Genomic DNA, 18,091 nt, shown 5'->3' with positions numbered 1-18,091 from the left:
ATAACATATAAATTGTGGTCTGTGCTACATGTCCTCAGGACTAAGGTTATTCCACAGATTATTATTGGTACTCTTCAGGTCCTCCTCCTTGCCCTTTGCCTTGCCCTTTGCCTTTCCCTTTGCCTCTGCCTTTACCTTTCCCCTTTTTACCTTTGCCCTTTTTTTTGCCTTTGCTTCTTCCCTCTCCATTTGGTGATCCATGTCCATCTCCATTGCCCTGTTCATCATCTGGTCGAAATTTAGCAAGCCGTTTTTCTCTTAAATTTTCACTTCCCTCTTCAACCTGGCCTTTATTTTCCTGGCTTTCTGAGTCGTCATCATCATTCTCTAGTCCTTTACCATGGCCCTTGCCATGCTTAGCTCCCTTCCCATGGCACTTGCCATGTTTAGGTCCCTTGCCCTCTTGTAACCCTTTCCCTTTGCCCTTGCCATGCTCTTTTCCTTTCCCTTGGCCTTTGCCATGCTTAGGTCCTTTGCCATGCTCTCTTCTTTTCCCATGGCCCCTGCCATGTTCATCTTCTTCTTCAGATTCTTCTTCTTGGTCTCTGTTATGGCCCTTTCTTTTTCTCTGGCATTTGCCATGCTTACATTGGCTGCTATCATGATCCAGTTCTTCTTCAGGAGGGCTGTCGGGTTCTTCTTCTTGTGTTTCTAGATCTCGTTTCTGCTTGTTCTCGTCCTTTTCTCCAAACATTGACTTCTTATAATCTTCTTCAGCTGAAAAATTCAAAGAAACAAGTCAATTTTCTAGTGTATCTGCTCAGAATACAAAGAAAATGTATGTTTACAACAGGAATACTGTAACAGCCTATTATGAAAGAAGATATTTAGTGTTAATCTTTATAGGTTCTGAAGGAATTCAGTAACCTTCCTGGATTTGTGGCTTGGAAAATGGGTAGCAGATGCATACAGCTTGCTCCACTTAGCCAGTTGCTGATTGGCTACTGCCCTTTTACAATTTTAGGAGGATTTGTAATATTTAGGTCTTTGAACATTTCTCAAACAGGAACCATGATATAGAGATTCACACTTTATTGTCAAAAGTATTGGGACGCCTGTCTTTATGCACATGAACTTTAATGGCATCCCAGTCTTAATATGTAGGGTTCGACATTAAGTCGGCCCACCCTTTGAAGCTATAACAGATTCAACTCTTCTGGGAAGGCTGTCCACAATGTTTAGGAGTGTGTCTATGTGAATGTTTGATCATTCTTCCAGAAGGGCATTTGTGAGGTCAGGCGCTGGTGTTGGACAAGAAGGACTGGCTCACAGTATCTGCTTTAATTCAACCCAAAGGTGTTCTAATAGGCTGAGGTCAGGAGGCCAGTCAAGTTTCTCCACCCCCAACTTGCTCGTCCGTGGACCTTGTTTGGCTACTGGTGGGCAGTCATGTTGGAACAGGAAGGGGTCATCCCCAAATTGCTCCCACAAAGTTGGGAGCATAAAACTGTCCAAAATGTCTTGGTATGCTGACGCCTTAGGAGTTCCCTTCACTGAAACTAAGAGGCCAAGCTCAACCCCTGAAAAACAACCCCACACCATAATCCCCCTCAACCAACAAATTTGGACCAGTGCACAAAGCAAGGTCCATAAAGACATGGATGAGCGAGTTTGGGGTGGAGGAACTTGACTGGCTTGCACAGAGTCCTGACCTCAACCCAAAAGAACACCTTTGGGATGCATTAGTGGAGACTGCGAGCCAGGCCTTCTCATCCAAAATCAGTACCTGACCTCGCAAATGCGCTTTTGGAAGAATGGTCAAACCTTCCCATAGACACACTCCTAAACCTTGTGGACAGCCTTCCCAGAAAAGTTGAAGCTGTTATAGCTGCAAAGGTTGGGCCAACTTAATATTGAATCCTACGGACTAAGACTGGGATGCCATTAAAGTTCATGTGCGTGTAAAGTAGGCCTCCTAATACTTTTGACAATATAGTGTAGACAAAGATATAATACAGAAATTAACAACATTTGCCCACCGCATGCAATGAGACCATCCATCTGATTGACATTTGGCTTGGTAGATTAATATATCAAATACAAACAAAATCTAACTTTTAGTTAAAGGGTTACTCCACTTTGTGGAAAAAAATAGTAAAAAAATAAAAATAAAATAATATTGCATATACAATTGCTACCCAGGCCACGTTGAATGTTTTTAAAAATGACATTTTCTTTGCAAACTGCAGTGCTGTAATTTTTCTGTAAAATTCAATGTAATATGGCAACCTGGGGGCATTCAGTACACAGTTGTTCTATAGAATGCCCCCAGAAATGTGTGATTGGCTCACTGATTTTCTCACAAGTCTGCACTAAAATACAAATCTGATTTTGGGCATGCTCTGCATCAAAAATTATGTTTTGGTGAGATACTCCCAAGGGGTTAATCACTTCCAAAGGAATGCAGACCCTGTTCGTTTCCTAATTAGAGCCATGTCAATGCATCAACTGATCAATAATGAAAAAGTCACTCACATTCACACTATACATTGACATATACTAACAAACATTTTTTTTCTTCAGAGCCAAAACAGGTAGGAATTTGCAAATTTTATACTTGTTAAAATCCCTGCAATGCTCATTGTTCACCCAGAGGGGAATGTTTCTTTCTCAGCAAAGTTACTCTTTAATATCTACATTATGTTTGATTATTCTCTTTACGTAGCCCTACAGCCAAAGAAAGAATAATAGAAACAAATAAAGAAAATGGCCACACATACGGGTCTATTTATAAAACATTTGTTGGATAAATATCACACATTTATGCAGGCTGCATTAAATTTGATAGTCATTTCTGAAATAGATTAATTTCTAGGATTGTCTGCTCCATCTAGTGGCCAAAATGAGGTGGATTTCTCATTGAGGTATTTAAAGTGGTTGTAAAGGCAGAAGTTTTTTTTTTTTAATTTCAATGCATTATATGCAATAGATTAAAAAACCTTCAGTGCGCCCCTTTAGCCCCCCCAATACTTACCTGAGCCCAATCTCGATCCAGTGATGTCCACAAGTTCCTTGGTCAACCGGAACTCTCCCTCCTGATTGGCTGAGACAGAGCAGCAGTGCCATATGCTCCTGCTGCTGTCAATCAAAGTCAGTTAGCTAATGAGGAGAGAGAGAGAGGGAGGGGCTGAACCATGGTTCTGTGTCTGAATAAACACACAGAGCTGTGGCTCGGCTCGGGTGCCCCCAGAGCAAGCTGCTTACTCTAGGGGCCCTCAACAGGAAGCAGGGGCATGGAGCACCAAAGAGGGACCCAAGAAGAGGAGGATGTGAGCTGCTCTGTGCAAAACCATTACACAGAGCAGGTAAGTATAATATGTTTGTTATTTTTATAGAAAAAAAAAAACAAGACTTTAGGATCTCTGTAAGAAAACTATATTGGATTTTTGGCCACAAGATGGAGCTGACAAACTTAGAAATAAATCTTTTACAATACTTGCGGCAAACAATCATGCAGTCTGCACAAATGTGTGCGAAATTCATCCAACAAATGTTTTATAAACAGACCCCATAATGTAGAAAACAGCGGATATTTTACATGGAAACTGGGCTGGTACAGTAAAATACAAAGAAATCCATAGCTCCCAGCTGTCCCTGATTTGGGGGGACTGTCCTTGATTTGGGACAATCTCCCTCTGTCCCTTTTTCCTCTTCATTTGTCCCTCATTTTGGTCTCATCTATATAGTTGTATATAAAATGCACTATTTATCTTTCAAAAAGTGTTTTACTGTGCTAAGCATTTCATCCAAATTCTAAATTGCTGCATTTGTAAGTGTCAAAAGCAAATGTAAAGGAACAATAAAAAGAATTTTTCAAAAAAAAAAAAAAAAAAAAAAAAGCACTTGTAAACTTTTTATTTTGTATAATTCTCCTTTAGGGGGTGTGGCAGGGGGTGTGTCCTATAGCTACATACTTTTGCTAATAGGTGTCCCTCGTTCTCATCTCAAAAAGTTGGGATGTACGGAGAATTCCATTTTCATATATACAATACATCTTACAGTATGCACATGCACTTTCACTGGGTTAATTGCTATGTACATTTTTTTTTGTAAATACATCCCTAAATGCAAGGTGTCCTTAAAGGTCTAAGAAATTCCTTTTTCATTATTTCATGAGGCTAATTAAAGTAATTGTAAGGCTTGATTTAAAAAAATATAAAAAGACAACAAACATGTCATACTTACCTGCTCTATGCAATCGTTTTGGTTTTCTCGGGTTCCCCATCGGTCCTTGTGGCTCCTCCCTCCTGGGAGTGCCCCCATAGGAAGCTGCTTCCCATGGGGGGCACTTGTGCATGCTGGTTCCCGAGCTGGGCTGTTTGCGTCTGTTTAGACACACCGCCCCGCACCCCACTTCTGCTCACATGTTTTGATTGATAGCAGTAGGAACCAATGGATCCCGCTGCTCTCAGCCAAGTCTGTGAGCGCCAGGAGAGGGGAGAAGAGCTGCTGCAGATGTGCACAGCACTGGACCGAGATGGGGTTTAGGTGAGTATTTGGAGGGCTTGGGGGAAGCCACCATTAAAAGGTTATGTACCCTAATGTAGAAAATGCAATAAGGTAGAAAAAAAACTTTTCCTTTAGAACCACTTTAAATTGTGTGTTGATATATCTGTGGTTATGAGGGCAGTGCTGTAAAATGACCTATAAAGACATATAAAGCACTGACATTAAGAGTAGGACTGTAAGACGGGACTTTTTTTTTCTCTAGTATATACAAAGACAGGAAATGCTGTACCGTTGTAGGGCATAGCAGAAGAAACGGGACAGATTGAAATATATTTTTTTAATAGGTTTGGTGCCAGTGGATCACTACTCAGGGTGATGCTGCATCACATGCGATAATAAAGTATAACTAAAGGCAAAAACATTTTTTTTTTAAGTTTTGGATAGATTGAAGAGTGATTAGAACCCCTGTCAAGGAGATTCACCCTCTCTATTTGTCCTGTTTACTATTATCATTGAAAGTGAAAGTAAAAGAAAGTCTAAAATTTTGGGTTGACCCCAGAAAAGTAAATCTTCCAATGGGGACACTAGTTCTGGTGACCTGGGGGTTCCAAGGAATTCCCCTAATTTACAAGGATTTCCTCTCACTTCTTGTTCGGCAATAGGACAGGAAGCAAAGGAAAATCTCCGCAATGGGACATAGATGGCCAAAAAAAAAGAAATCTGACAGGGGTCATAACCCTCATTTGCTCAATCCAAAATTAAAAAAAAAAGGTTTTGCCTATAGTTCTACATTAATAAAAATATAAATAAGTTGCGCTAATGTCACACCAGCGGTGGATACTGTTTGAGATCTCTGCAAACATCTCACAATTTTTGGGACTGTCACCAATTTTCACTTGATTTTTCTTATCACCTACACTGGAATTTATGTTTATTTATATTTTTTTGCACATTTTTTCCCTTTGCCATTTGTCTAATTTGCATGGTCTAGATGCAAAACATTGTTGTAATATTGATATAATTTTTGCTTTTTATGCTCTTTTGCACTCATATTAATTTTTTATTTTGCATGGTCACCTATTTATGCCAATATTTTTTGCACCGTATTTATATTCTAACTTGTGTATTACTCCTATAGTCACATTTACAGGTATATTTATTTGCATAATCTCACGTCATTTCTAGCGCAACTTATTTATATTTTTATTGTTTACTGTGTTGTCACACTGGAAGTTGTTGCTTTTATATCAAACTAGCGCGGTTAGTATTTTTGTGTTTTGAGTTCTACATTAATGTTTCGCAGCCTAGTATTTTTTGTTTCAGTAGTTGCTACAAATCATCTGTGATAACATGATGACAAAACATTGTTAATTTTGACGTCACATTTCTATTTAGTTTTAGTCATAGTCTTTTGACTAAAATGCCATTTTAGTTTTAGTCATATTTTAGTCATCTTGATTTTTTTAGTTTTAGTCATATTTTAGTTGACTAAAATCTCCTACATTTAAGTTGACTAAAATAGAATTGGTTTAGTTAAATTGTAATGCATTATTTAAGCAATTCTTTAGAATTGCCAAACTCATTAAAAACCCCTAGAGTAAAAATCTAATAACGTTAATTATTTATGATATTAAGGCTTGAACATGCACTACAGACACAGATTTAGCGCCCGTTCACACTGGGGCGACCTGTCAGGCGACCTGGTCGCCTGACAGGTCGCCGTAGGTCGCCTTCCATAGAGAAGTTGTGGACCCGTTCTAATAGGAGCGACACAAGTCGCTCCGACTTAGAAAAAGGGTCCGGAGCTTCTTTGGGGCGACCCGGAGCGACCTGCATAGACTTCAATGATATGAAGTCCGTGCCGGCCGCTCCGAGGTCGCGGTGCGAGCAGGGCACCGCGACTTCACAGGTCGCCCCGGGAAGTAGCGTCGCCCCAGTGTGAACGGGGTCTGAGCCGTTGTGATCTATAATGACTTTTTAAATAAAACTAATTTTTATAAACAAACAAAAATATTGCTTTTTGACAAACAGAAGTGCAACTTAAAAAAAAAAAAAAAAGAAAAGCTGTAAACTTTATTAGCTGTAACAGGCACATATTGCCTGAATACAGGTATATTACCAACTTGAAATATTAAGAAAAAAATAAGAAAAGTATTTTTCTTATTTTTTTTTTCTTTTAGCAGCTTAGTAGATGCTCCCTACTTATTCTTATGTGGTAGTGCAGTGCTTATTTTGACATCAAATTTCTATTTAGTTTTAGTCATAGTCTTTTGACTAAAATTCCATTTTAGTTTTAGTCATAGTCTTTTGACTAAAATTCCATTTTAGTTTTAGTCATAGTTTTTTGACTAAAATTCCATTTTAGTTTTAGTCATATTATAGTCATCTGAATTGTTTTAGTTTTAATCTTATTTTAGTTGACTAAAATGGCGTTAATTTAGTCTGGAAAAATATTTTTGTTGATGAAATTAACATTGTGACAAGCCACATGGGTCTTATTTTCTCAAGCTAGTTCTGCATATTGAGGGGATAAGGCTATAACGACTGGTAAAGCCCCATGCTCTACAATACATCAAATACATCAATTACAGTAGGACCATCAAATAATCTGACCTCTACTCCAGCACACTAAGAATAAGGCCCCTTTCACACTTGGAGTCTGTCGGCGGACTCCGTTTTTCTCAGCGAGGATGGATTCCCCGATCCCCCGCTGAGCAGGCGGATGGCAGTTCTGTCTCCAGGCTGTGTGCAGAGACAGAGCTGTCAGGTCCCCGCTGTTCTCTATGGGGGAATCGGATGAGAACATCTGTCCATCCCATCCGATCTGCTGGTTTCCATAGGGTTTCCATCTGTCCAGATTTGACTGACCGAATCGGATGCGGATGTCAGCGGACATGTCTCTGCTGACATCCGATGCCCCATAGAGATGCATGGGGCATCCGTTCAGATCCGCCTGAAAAACTGACAGGCGGATCTGAATGGTCCGCTAGTGTGAAAGGAGCCTAACGGTATGCATTTACTGTACTGGTAACAGTCATTTACACTTACTGTGGGAGAGGAAAATCACATTGGTTTTGTTGTTACTGTGAGATCTACTCACAAATCCAGAATACAGCCTTTTAGAAAAACCATTTTTTCATAACTGTCATTGCCACATTTGTTATATCAATTTCTACTAGGTACTTACTGAACACTGGCTTCATGCACTTTTTCCCACACATGGTCCTGCAGCACCTCATTTGATTAGAACAGTCTCCATCCACGCTACAGTCAGCCTTGGACAAAAGTTTTTCAAATTTTTTTTTGTGCTTTAAAGAACAATCTTTGCCATTACACTGGCCATCATGTTTGTGCTGCTGGTGTTTTTTATGCCATTCGTTGTGCAATTTATCCTTAAACTCTGGGTGTGTTCTGAGATAATTCTCAGGGCACATGCCAAATTTCTTGTCATCTTCAGTCTCCACTGGTGAAACAAAAGCATAGGAAAGTAATATTACCATGTTCTTTTAATATTATTATTTGCTTTCACAAATGATCAATAACCTAGTTGACATGATGTAAGGTCTATGAATGCATTACAGATGAATTGAAATCTTACCTAATCAAATATTTTTTCATAGCATATGAACTCTAGATGAAGAAAAGCATACATGATATTGAGTAGCTGGATTGGAATTATTGGTCACATCTGTTAGTACATACAAGTCTGGAACTTGTATATTACTGTTAGGCTCGATTCACACCTATGCGTGTTGCTTTTGAGCATTTATGTAGTGTTTTTTGCTGTGCTTTCCACGTTTTTTACCGTGACTTTACCATGATTTTGCCACGATTTGCCTTTTGTGTTTTTTATGGGGTTTATTTTTTTGAAAAATTGTTGTTGGGCAGATTTAAAAGTGCAAAACGCAAATCGTGGCAAAATCACTGTAGAAATGCAATACTTGCTTTTTGGATGCAGATCCATGAAGTCTATTACATGCAAAATGCTGCATTTTGCAGGAAAAAAATTTCCAACATTTTCCAAAAATGCAGAGGCACAGAAATGCATTGATGTGAAAGTGTTTGATAGGAACCCATGTTAAAAAAATGAAATGCATTCATGCAAAAAGGATGAAAAAATGCATTAGTGTGAATGAAGCCTAAGGAAAGGTCCAGATGCAGTTTTTGCATTTAGAACACATTTTCTTTTGCATGTGTTTCATGCACTAATGTGCATTAATGGGTGTTCCAGCATGTTTCCTCTGTATTTTAAGTTCATATTAACGCCTGACTCGCATCTATGCATTTACTAGTGCTAAATCAATAAATCAATAAAGCGCTGTGTACTAGCACTTTCATTTATTAGTGCGTTTTCAGTTTTGCAGAAACACACTACAGTCCATTTAACATGGTTTTACTATAGGTCATGTTCACATCTGTGCATTTTATAAAAAGGGCCAGGGATTTTTTTCAGGTTTTTGGTTCCATGGACTTCAATGGAACAAAAATATGTATTGAAAAATACAAAATGCACCTGGAATATGCAAACTGCAACCTGCATAGGTGTGAACCAGCCTTTGTGTTGGAGTTTAAAGTTAAGGATATCTAAACCAAAGAATAAAAAAACATAATATGTTGCAGCTTAACTGTTCCTAAAGGGGTGACTGCATTCATTTTAATTTTTTTGGGCTAACACACAAGCACAAAAAATGCCTTTTATAGCAGAACTACACTGCATCTGAGCACCACAAACCAAAAAAACTATTTAATTAATTTGTAATATTCAAAGCAAACTCACCCATCCATTCATGTCTCCATGTTTTATTTTGCTGAGAAATCACTATGAAAAACACCCCCTGGCAGTGGCCATTTTGAGTAAGGGCAGATGATTCATGTAGCATTCACTTCCTGGATTCCATCGGCCCTTAGCTCAGGCATGCAGGCAGGAGGCTTTGCTCAGCTGAAAAAAACCTTGCGGAGGACACCTGGGATGTATGCAGTGGTGGGATTCAGCCGGTTCGCACCGGTTCCATAGAACCGGTGGCTAACTTTCTGCAAGTTCGCAGAACCGGCTGAATCCCTCTGCGCGTCTGAGGACGTGCAGGACAATTGAATGTCCCGCGCTCGGGCAGACGTGGCGGCCGGGGGGCGGAGCAGTGCGCCCGACCCGCCCATTCTGTGACAATAGCGAATGAGAATTCGCTATTGTCACATGATCCTCCTCCTGGCCAATCAGGGAGCGGGTCCTCCCGCTTCCTGATTGGCCGAAAGGCAAACACCGTGCCATTGGACGAGGAGGAGGCGCCGCGGGAGGACTCGGAGACGCGGGGAGCCGAATGCGAGACCGTCCGTGAGGTAAGTGCATGGGTCTCGCGGGGATCGCTGGCACTCTGCAATTGGGGGCAATGTTGTGGCTGGCACTCTGCAATCATTGGGGGCAATGCTGTAGCTGGCGCTCTGCAATTGGGGGCAATGTTGTGGCTGGCGCTCTGCAATTGGGGGCAATGCTGTAGCTGGCGCTCTGCAATTGGGGGCAATGCTGTGGCTGGCGCTCTGCAATTGGGGGCAATGTTGTGGCTGGCGCTCTGCAATCATTGGGGGCAATGCTGTAGCTGGCGCTCTGCAATTGGGGGCAATGTTGTGGCTGGCGCTCTGCAATTGGGGGCAATGTTGTGGCTGGCGCTCTGCAATCATTGGGGGCAATGCTGTAGCTGGCGCTCTGCAATTGGGGGCAATGCTGTGGCTGGCGCTCTGCAATTGGGGGCAATGTTGTGGCTGGCACTCTGCAATTGGGGGCAATGTTGTGGCTGGCGCTCTGCAATTGGGGGCAATGTGGCTGGCGCTCTGCAATTGGGGGCAATGTTGTGGCTGGCGCTCTGCAATTGGGGGCAATGTTGTGGCTGGCGCTCTGCAATTGGGGGCAATGTTGTGGCTGGCACTCTGCAATTGGGGGCAATGTTGTGGCTGGCGCTCTGCAATTGGGGGCAATGTTGTGGCTGGCACTCTGCAATCATTGGGGGCAATGCTGTGGCTGGCACTCTGCAATTGGGGGCAATGTTGTGGCTGGCGCTCTGCAATGATTGGGGGCAATGCTGTGGTCACTGTGCATTGAAAGGGGGGCACACTGGTCTCTCTGCATTGAAAGGGGGGCACGCTGGTCACTGTGCATTAAAGGGGGCATGTACACTGGTCACTGTTCATTGAAAGGGGGGCACGCTGGTCACTGTGCATTGAAAGGGGGGCACGCTGGTCTCTCTGCATTGAAAGGGGGGCACGCTGGTCACTGTGCATTAAAGGGGGCATGTACACTGGTCACTGCATTGAAAGGGGGCAAGCTGGTCACTGTGCATTAAAGGGGGCATGTACACTGGTCACTGCATTGAAAGGGGGCACGCTGGTCACTGTGCATTGAAAGGGGGCACGCTGGTCACTGTGCATTGAAAGGGGGCACGCTGGTCACTGTGCATTGAAAGGGGGCACGCTGGTCTCTGTGCATTAAAAGGGGGAACGCTGGTCTCTGTGCATTGAAAGGGGGAACGCTGGTCACTGTGCATTGAAAGGGGGAACGCTGGTCACTGTGCATTGAAAGGGGGCACGCTGGTCATTCTGCTGGGAAAGTCGGAACTGGTTACTAAAATTTTTGAATCCCACCACTGGATGTATGACGTCATTTGCCTAGGCATGTCCTTGTAACTTCCTGTGAGCTATCCATGGGGTCACATGGCCTATCAGTTGTCAGAACTCCATCCTCTCCCCTGCAGTCTCTGCTGGCTGACATAGGGGAGCCAAATCACGTGACTGGACCAGTGAGGGCTCAAAATAGATACCGTAAGTATATATATCTTTCTTTCACAGATTAGTCAGCATGGGTATGTGGGGGGGGGGGGGGGGGAGAATATGACTAGTTAGATTTAGCCTGATATTCCATGATAACAGGATTGTAGCCACGTTACTGCACTTTAAACAAATTCCTTACCAAAGTACAGCAACAATTTCATCACATGGACAGCAGAGGAGGAAAATCTAAAAAAAAATCACTCATTGCCTAATACATGTCACCTATCAATCCACACAGTTTTCATCAGGGATGACAAACTGCATCCCAAAATATAGATAAAACCCACTGAATGATGCAATCTCTACAGTTCCAGCTTCCACCCCCAACACACCCTTCAAACACAGCCAGGCCACTAGACACCACTACATGTGATCGGACCCAGAAGACAGTCAGTCTCCTGGGTCAGATAGTACAGTATAATACAGTTCAGAAAACTAACAGAATGCAGAGAAGAAATGTCACAGCAACAAAATCAGTAAAGGCAAACATTCTGGCTGCCTTGAAAACCCAAAGAGCACATTTCCTACAATACATAGAGAAAAACTGTGTACCTCTAGTAATCACATACTATCCAGCACTAGAATGGATAAAAAAGATAAATAAATTGCTGCAGTCCATCATAACAGAGGATGAGACCATGAAAATCCAACAAACCCTAATGCAACCTTCAGGCAACCACCCAACCACAGACATAAATTATTAAGCAAGAAACTTAATTCTGATTACAGGCATGAAAACAAGGGAATTCTCCCTGCTGTGCTATTGTATTCTGACAACAGGTCAGGATACACTGATCAACGCTGCAGCCAATTGACTGCATGTGCTAACTGAAGCTAAATTTTCCAACTGTACTATACTGTGTACACTATATACACATACACACACACACAGTATTCATACATACGGTGTATTCTTACCATATGGTTCCAAGGATTCTTTTACTTCTATGTCTTTATGTATTAGATCCAGTACCTCCTCTGCATTTTCCTCTAAAGACAAAACACAAGACACATACTTTATAGTTACAAAATAATCCTGCATAGCTCCAAAAATCTATTTTGTAAAATATGTTGCTTAAGTGTCAATCCACCCCAAAAAATATTTCACCTAAATCTCTTGCCACCATTCTTTTCAGTTAAAACTTTCCCAATAGATTATATCTATTTTATGCATGTTATTTTCCTGTAAAAAAAAAAACCTACCATTTGTAGACATTCAAAAGCCCTGAGGCTGATGCTGGGCACTGCCCAAGTTATCGCCCGAATGACACTCTAAAGGCCGTGCACGCGATACGAAAATCGGAAGGAAAATTTCATCTGACGAATGATCTGCCGATTTTCAGATTGTTAGTATAGTGCTTTCAACAGCCGATTACGGATTTTCGGACGACAAAAACTGGATGTGCAGGCTATAAAATTTTTATCGTACGTCAACACAACGTCCGTTTAATCAGTATAGTTTTCGTCCAAAAAAAATCGTAAGAGCAAGACTACGCATGCTCAGAAACAAAAGAACACATACAAAACAATTCAACACATGACATCACTTCTGAAGTTGAATTCTGTCGTACGGGAATTTATGTATGAAAGTAACCTCTTCACTTTCGACCTGAGACTAGCATGCAACAAAAAACGGACGACAGATCGTTCGATAATCTGATCGTGTGTACGAGGCTTAAGACAGGCCATTGACAAAATTTCTTTCCTGCAACCATGGGTGCTGACAGGGGAATCCCTTCTGCTGAAACAATGTATTCTCCCAGCAGGGAAAGATAATCACAAGTAAATTTGACAGGCTGATTGCACTCAATTTGATCGATCAATCAACTTGGTACATTCAGCCTGCACAGTTTGAAATTTTAAACTACTATAGCCAAAACTTTTTTTTTTTTTTTTTAAGGGAAGGAACCTTTGAAATAGCTTTCTGAGCTCAAGGAACCTCTTCTAATAATGAATATATATATATATATATATATATATATATATATATATATATATATATATACAACTCACAGTACATTAGGGTGAGTAGTATATATGGGCGCTGGAAATAGTGCTCCATACATTTGTGTTTATTGGGAAAAATTTCCCCGCAGTCAGTTGTTATTCATCTGAGAGGTAAAAGTTGCTAATTGCTCAAGGAACCCCGGCAATCTCTGGAAGTACCTTGCTTGATAAAGGCTGCTCTATAGTATCCCCCTGTACTCCTTTCTTGACTTCAACATAAAAAGTTATCTAGTAAAGTAAATGAAGGAACAGAGACGCTAGGTCCGCATAGAGAGTAATTATATCCCCAGAATAGCATGGGTATAATATTTACAAGACCTAAGGACAGTGGCTTAGTGTTTCACACTACTGCCTTGCAACACTAGCGTTGTTGGTTCAAATCCCAACCATGACACTTAATGTGTGTTTGCAAGACTTGCTTGTAGATTAATTTGGTTGGTGGTGGCTTTAGATTGTAAGCTCCTGGAGGTCAGGGACTGATGTGAATGTACATGATATATATAAAACCCTGCATAAACTGTCAGAAAATACCTGCAATGAGTACACTATATTTCCAAAAGTATTGGGACACCTACTTTTACACGCACATGAACTTTAATGGCATTCCAGTCTTAGTCCGTAGGGTTCAATATTGAGATGGCCCACCCTCTGCAGCTCTAACAGCCTCAACTCTTCTGAGAAGGCTGTCCACAAGGTTTAGGAGTGTGTCTATAGGTATGTTTGACCATTCTTCCAGAAGCACATTTGTGCGGTCAGGCACTGAAGTTGGATAAGAAGACCTGGCTCACAGTCTCCGCTCTATTTCATCTTAAAGATGTTCTATGGGGTTGAGGTCAGGACTCTGTGCAGGCCAGTCAAGTTCCTCCACCCCCAAACTTGCTCATCCATGTCTTTATGGACCTTGCTTTGTGCACTAGTGTGCAGTCATGTTGGAACAGGAATGGGCCATCCCCAAAGTGTTCCCACAAAGTTGGGGGCATGAAATTGTCCAAAATGTCTTGGTATGCTGACGCCTTAAAAGTTTCCTTTACTGGAACTAAGGGACCAAGCCCAACTCCTGAAAAACAACCCCACACCATAATCCCCCCTCCACCAAAATTTACACTTGGCACAATGCAGTCAGGCAAGTACCGTTCTCTTGGCAACCACCAAACCCAGACATTTTACACCACTGCATATCCGAGGCTTTGCATTTCACTTGGTGATGTAAGGCTTGGATGCAGCTTCTTGGCCATGGAAACCTATTCTATGATGCTCTCTACGCACTGTTGTGCTAATCTAAAGGCCACATGAAGTTTGGAGGTCTGTAACTATTGACTCTGCCGACAGTTGGCAACTTCTGCGCACTGTGCGCTTCAGCATGCGCTGACCCCACTCTATCATTTTAATGATCTATCATTGCTGTGTTCCCAGTTGCTTCCACTTTGTTATAACACCACTAACAGTTGACCGTGGAATATTTAGTAGCACGGAAATTTCAAGGATGGAATTATTGCACAGGTGGCAACCTATCAAGGTACCATGCTTGAATTCACTGAGCTCCTTAGAGCAACCCATTCTTTCACAAATGTTTGTAGAAGCAGTCTGCATGCCTAGGTGCTTGTTTTCATACACCTGTAGCCAATCCAGAACATGGCGCACTTTTTGCTCCAGGTTTCCCACCATACTGAAGTCTTTGGTGGGGGATGTCAATGGCATAAAGAGAGGGCAAGGGGGAACTTAGGGTTAATAGGTTTTATTACAATGGGCATACAGTAACAACACCAATGCTGATGAAGACATGCACCCATGTTATGTGGGGTTAATATGTCTTAACTATAGATATAAGATAACGTAGAACTAAAGGCAAAATAATTTTTTTTAATATAATCCCTGTCAGCTTTTTTGCCATCTGTATCCCATCAGGAAGATTTCCCTTCTCTTATAGTATATATACTGCCCCAATTGGAAGATCTCCACTCTATTCCTGGGCTGGTGAAAACTCAAAATTTGTGGTTTTCCTTTACTTTACTCTCGGTATAAACGGTCACCGGGACAAATACAGAGTGTGAATCTCCTTAACAGGGATGCCTGCAGTAATAAAAACCTGACAGGGATTCTGATCCCTCTCCACTAAAAAAAAAATTGCCTTTAGTTATACTAACTGACTATGTACATGCCATTATTTTCAGCTGCAGAGATTGAGTTATTATATATAGTTATTTATTTATTATATAAGAGTTATGTACAGAAATTTAAGTGCAAGAGGTAATCTCGCTTTCTAAAAAATGCTTGTAAAAAGGCTTAAAAAAATATATAAAAAAAGCATGCAAAAGTTTTAGAGTCACAAGAAGAAAAACGGTATGCATTGCAAAAAAATTGTGTATTTTATCTTTTATAATGGGAAATTCACTTTGGATATGCCCTAGGACTCTGGCACTTACCAGTGACTGGCCTCATACATTTCATTCCACAAGGAGACTGGCAGCATAACCTATTTTCTGGACAGTTTTCATTTTCTGAGCAGCTTGGAAGTTTAGTGAAATCCACAGAGCTTCCCCTTTCTTTCATCATCTTCATTGTCTTCTGAAAGGCATCAGGATGCTTTTTAAGGTATACATGTGGGCACATCTGGTCACCATCATCAGCATTTACTAGAATATGAAACACAAAAACATGTACAGTATGTATTGTTATGTCACTCAAAAAAAAAATCTTTTTTTTTTTAAGATTAAAACCTTATCTTAACCTTTCCCAACTTTACGTAAAAGTGATTTTATTATTTCTTTTATTTATCTGTATCCCCATTGAAAAGATTGCCCTTCACTTTCCCCCTTCAAAGCCACCAACACTGGGGCTGATTTACTAAAGGCAAATACACTGTTCACTTTGCAAGAGAAGATGCACCGTGCTAGAGGATTTGTCCCAGAGCTTAGTGAAAGTGGTGAAATTTCACTTTGCAAAACCCAATCACATACAGGGAAACAGAGAAAACTGTATTTTTGTGTACACATGCATGTGCAACCCCATTCACTAATCTCTGGGGAAAATTCCTTCTAGAGTGCAATTTTTCTTGTAAAGTGTTTTGCCTTAAAGGAGGAGTTTACTCACCTCCATGCTGCAGCATCGCTGTGATGCTGAAGCTGTCCCACATCGGTTCTAAGACCGTGAACTGAGCACTCAAATGACCACTGATCGCTCAGATCTTGTTCTGCTTAGAGTGGAGAGCTGTCACTGTCAGTCACCGTTCTCTACTCTGCTCTTCCAGCACTCGCTGGAGTATTAAATGAGAGAGAGGATGGGAGCAGCTGGCTATGGCTCTCAGCCACATGCTAAGAGGTGGAGCCAGTTGTTGATCGGGCAGCTGGGAGGATCCGGAGCTGCTGCGTCAGCTTATAGCAGGCAATGACCGCTATAATCTGACTCTGGGTCACAGGAAAACAAAAGTACTGGCACTCCTGTGACCCACAAAATAAGTATTGACAAAAAAGCTTTGGCTATGCTTCTCTAAAAAATATATATATATATATCATACCCATATAGTAAGGAACAGAGAGAATTCCTCCTCATCAGGGAAAAAATTAAAACTAAAACTTGAAAGTGGTTCTACCACATTCCCTTCTACAAAAAAAAAAAAATTCCAAATTAACAATTTATACATTTTGTTCCTTCATATGATCTGGTCCAGTCCAGCCAAAATTGATACTCTAGTTATTGTGTGGAATATAGTAGGCAGAGTTAGCCCAGCCTATATGTCTTGTATACTTAAACACCAAAATCTCCTTGCCATGATTCCTGACTTGTTCATATTACCTGGCAGTTTTGAATGTTCTTGCCATCTTTGTGTGTTTTAGCTCTTCTTGCAACATTTTCCATAAAACAGATTAAATTTAAAAAAATGAAAAAGAGAGAGAGAGTGGCCTCTGTGTAGAACCAGCATATCAAGAACACGTATCCCACCAAGAAAATCACAGAGAGCTAATAGAAATTGTCTGGTGGTTTAATTCCCCAGCCTTTACAAAAAACAGAATATCAGAGGTGGACTGACCCTAGATGCTCATATTGAGATTGCTCAATACTTACATATGCAGTGTGCTTCTTGCTTAGTAGCAGTGCACAATGTTAACACCTTGTCGATCCTCTCTCCAGTGCATATTCATCACTCTGCTCAAGTCAAATAAAACCCAAGAAAGGCTGTATGATCAGCATATAGCAAGGTTGCCAAGTGAATCCCTTTAAATGTGGTCAATAGAACGAGACTCTATACATTTTCTGATTAAATAATGGAACATCAGGCATGTACAAAAATGAGAACCTCATCAAATTGTTGCAATAATGACACAAAATATGTTCTTATTGATAATATCATATTATTTTCCTTAGTTTGCAAATTCAAAAGCATTCAGAATGTTGCCTAATATAATTGGTAAAATCTCTAATTTTCAGTTTCAGGTATGTGTTATATACTATATTCATCTATATAAGAGTCTATATAATTCTTTGGTTTTCATAAACAATACCTTCCACAAGTAAACCAGCAGCAGCTATGAACATCAGCGTAGCAAGAATTCCAGTCTTCATGGTGGACTGTACACAAGCCGTCAGTCCAGAGAAAAGGAATGGACTGCAGTCTTTAGATTTTGCCTAAGCTTTTTATACAGTGTGAAGATTGTTGAATCAAGGACTTGATCATTAGCCCTATACCATACAATTATTCCACTTCACAGGTTTTCAAATGAAGACATTGTTTGTAACCTTTTAAGTTAATTGTTAACCTTATGTGCAATGTGATAAGCTTTGTGGACCTGTAACAAAATACCTCTATAAAGAGGATTATGAA

At 40.9% G+C, this 18,091-nt stretch overlaps 1 protein-coding gene across 1 annotated transcript; it reads right to left on the bottom strand.

Moving 5' to 3' along the window:
- Window positions 1-61: 61 nt before the first annotated feature.
- On the bottom strand, window positions 62-17,832 carry LOC309564260 (uncharacterized protein; the record flags this gene model as incomplete). The annotated part of the gene is made up of 5 exons (XM_082268885.1): window positions 62-717; window positions 7,637-7,912; window positions 12,184-12,255; window positions 15,696-15,905; window positions 17,772-17,832. The coding sequence occupies 5 exons, from the start codon at window positions 17,830-17,832 to the stop codon at window positions 62-64; spliced, it is 1,275 nt and encodes a 424-aa protein (XP_082125011.1).
- Between the last annotated feature and the right edge of the window lie 259 nt (window positions 17,833-18,091).

The sequence above is a fragment of the Pelophylax lessonae genome, assembly GCF_965119305.1.
Source record: "Pelophylax lessonae genome assembly, chromosome: 9".
NCBI lineage: Eukaryota > Metazoa > Chordata > Amphibia > Anura > Ranidae > Pelophylax > Pelophylax lessonae.
This window is presented reverse-complemented; position numbering and strand designations above follow the sequence as displayed.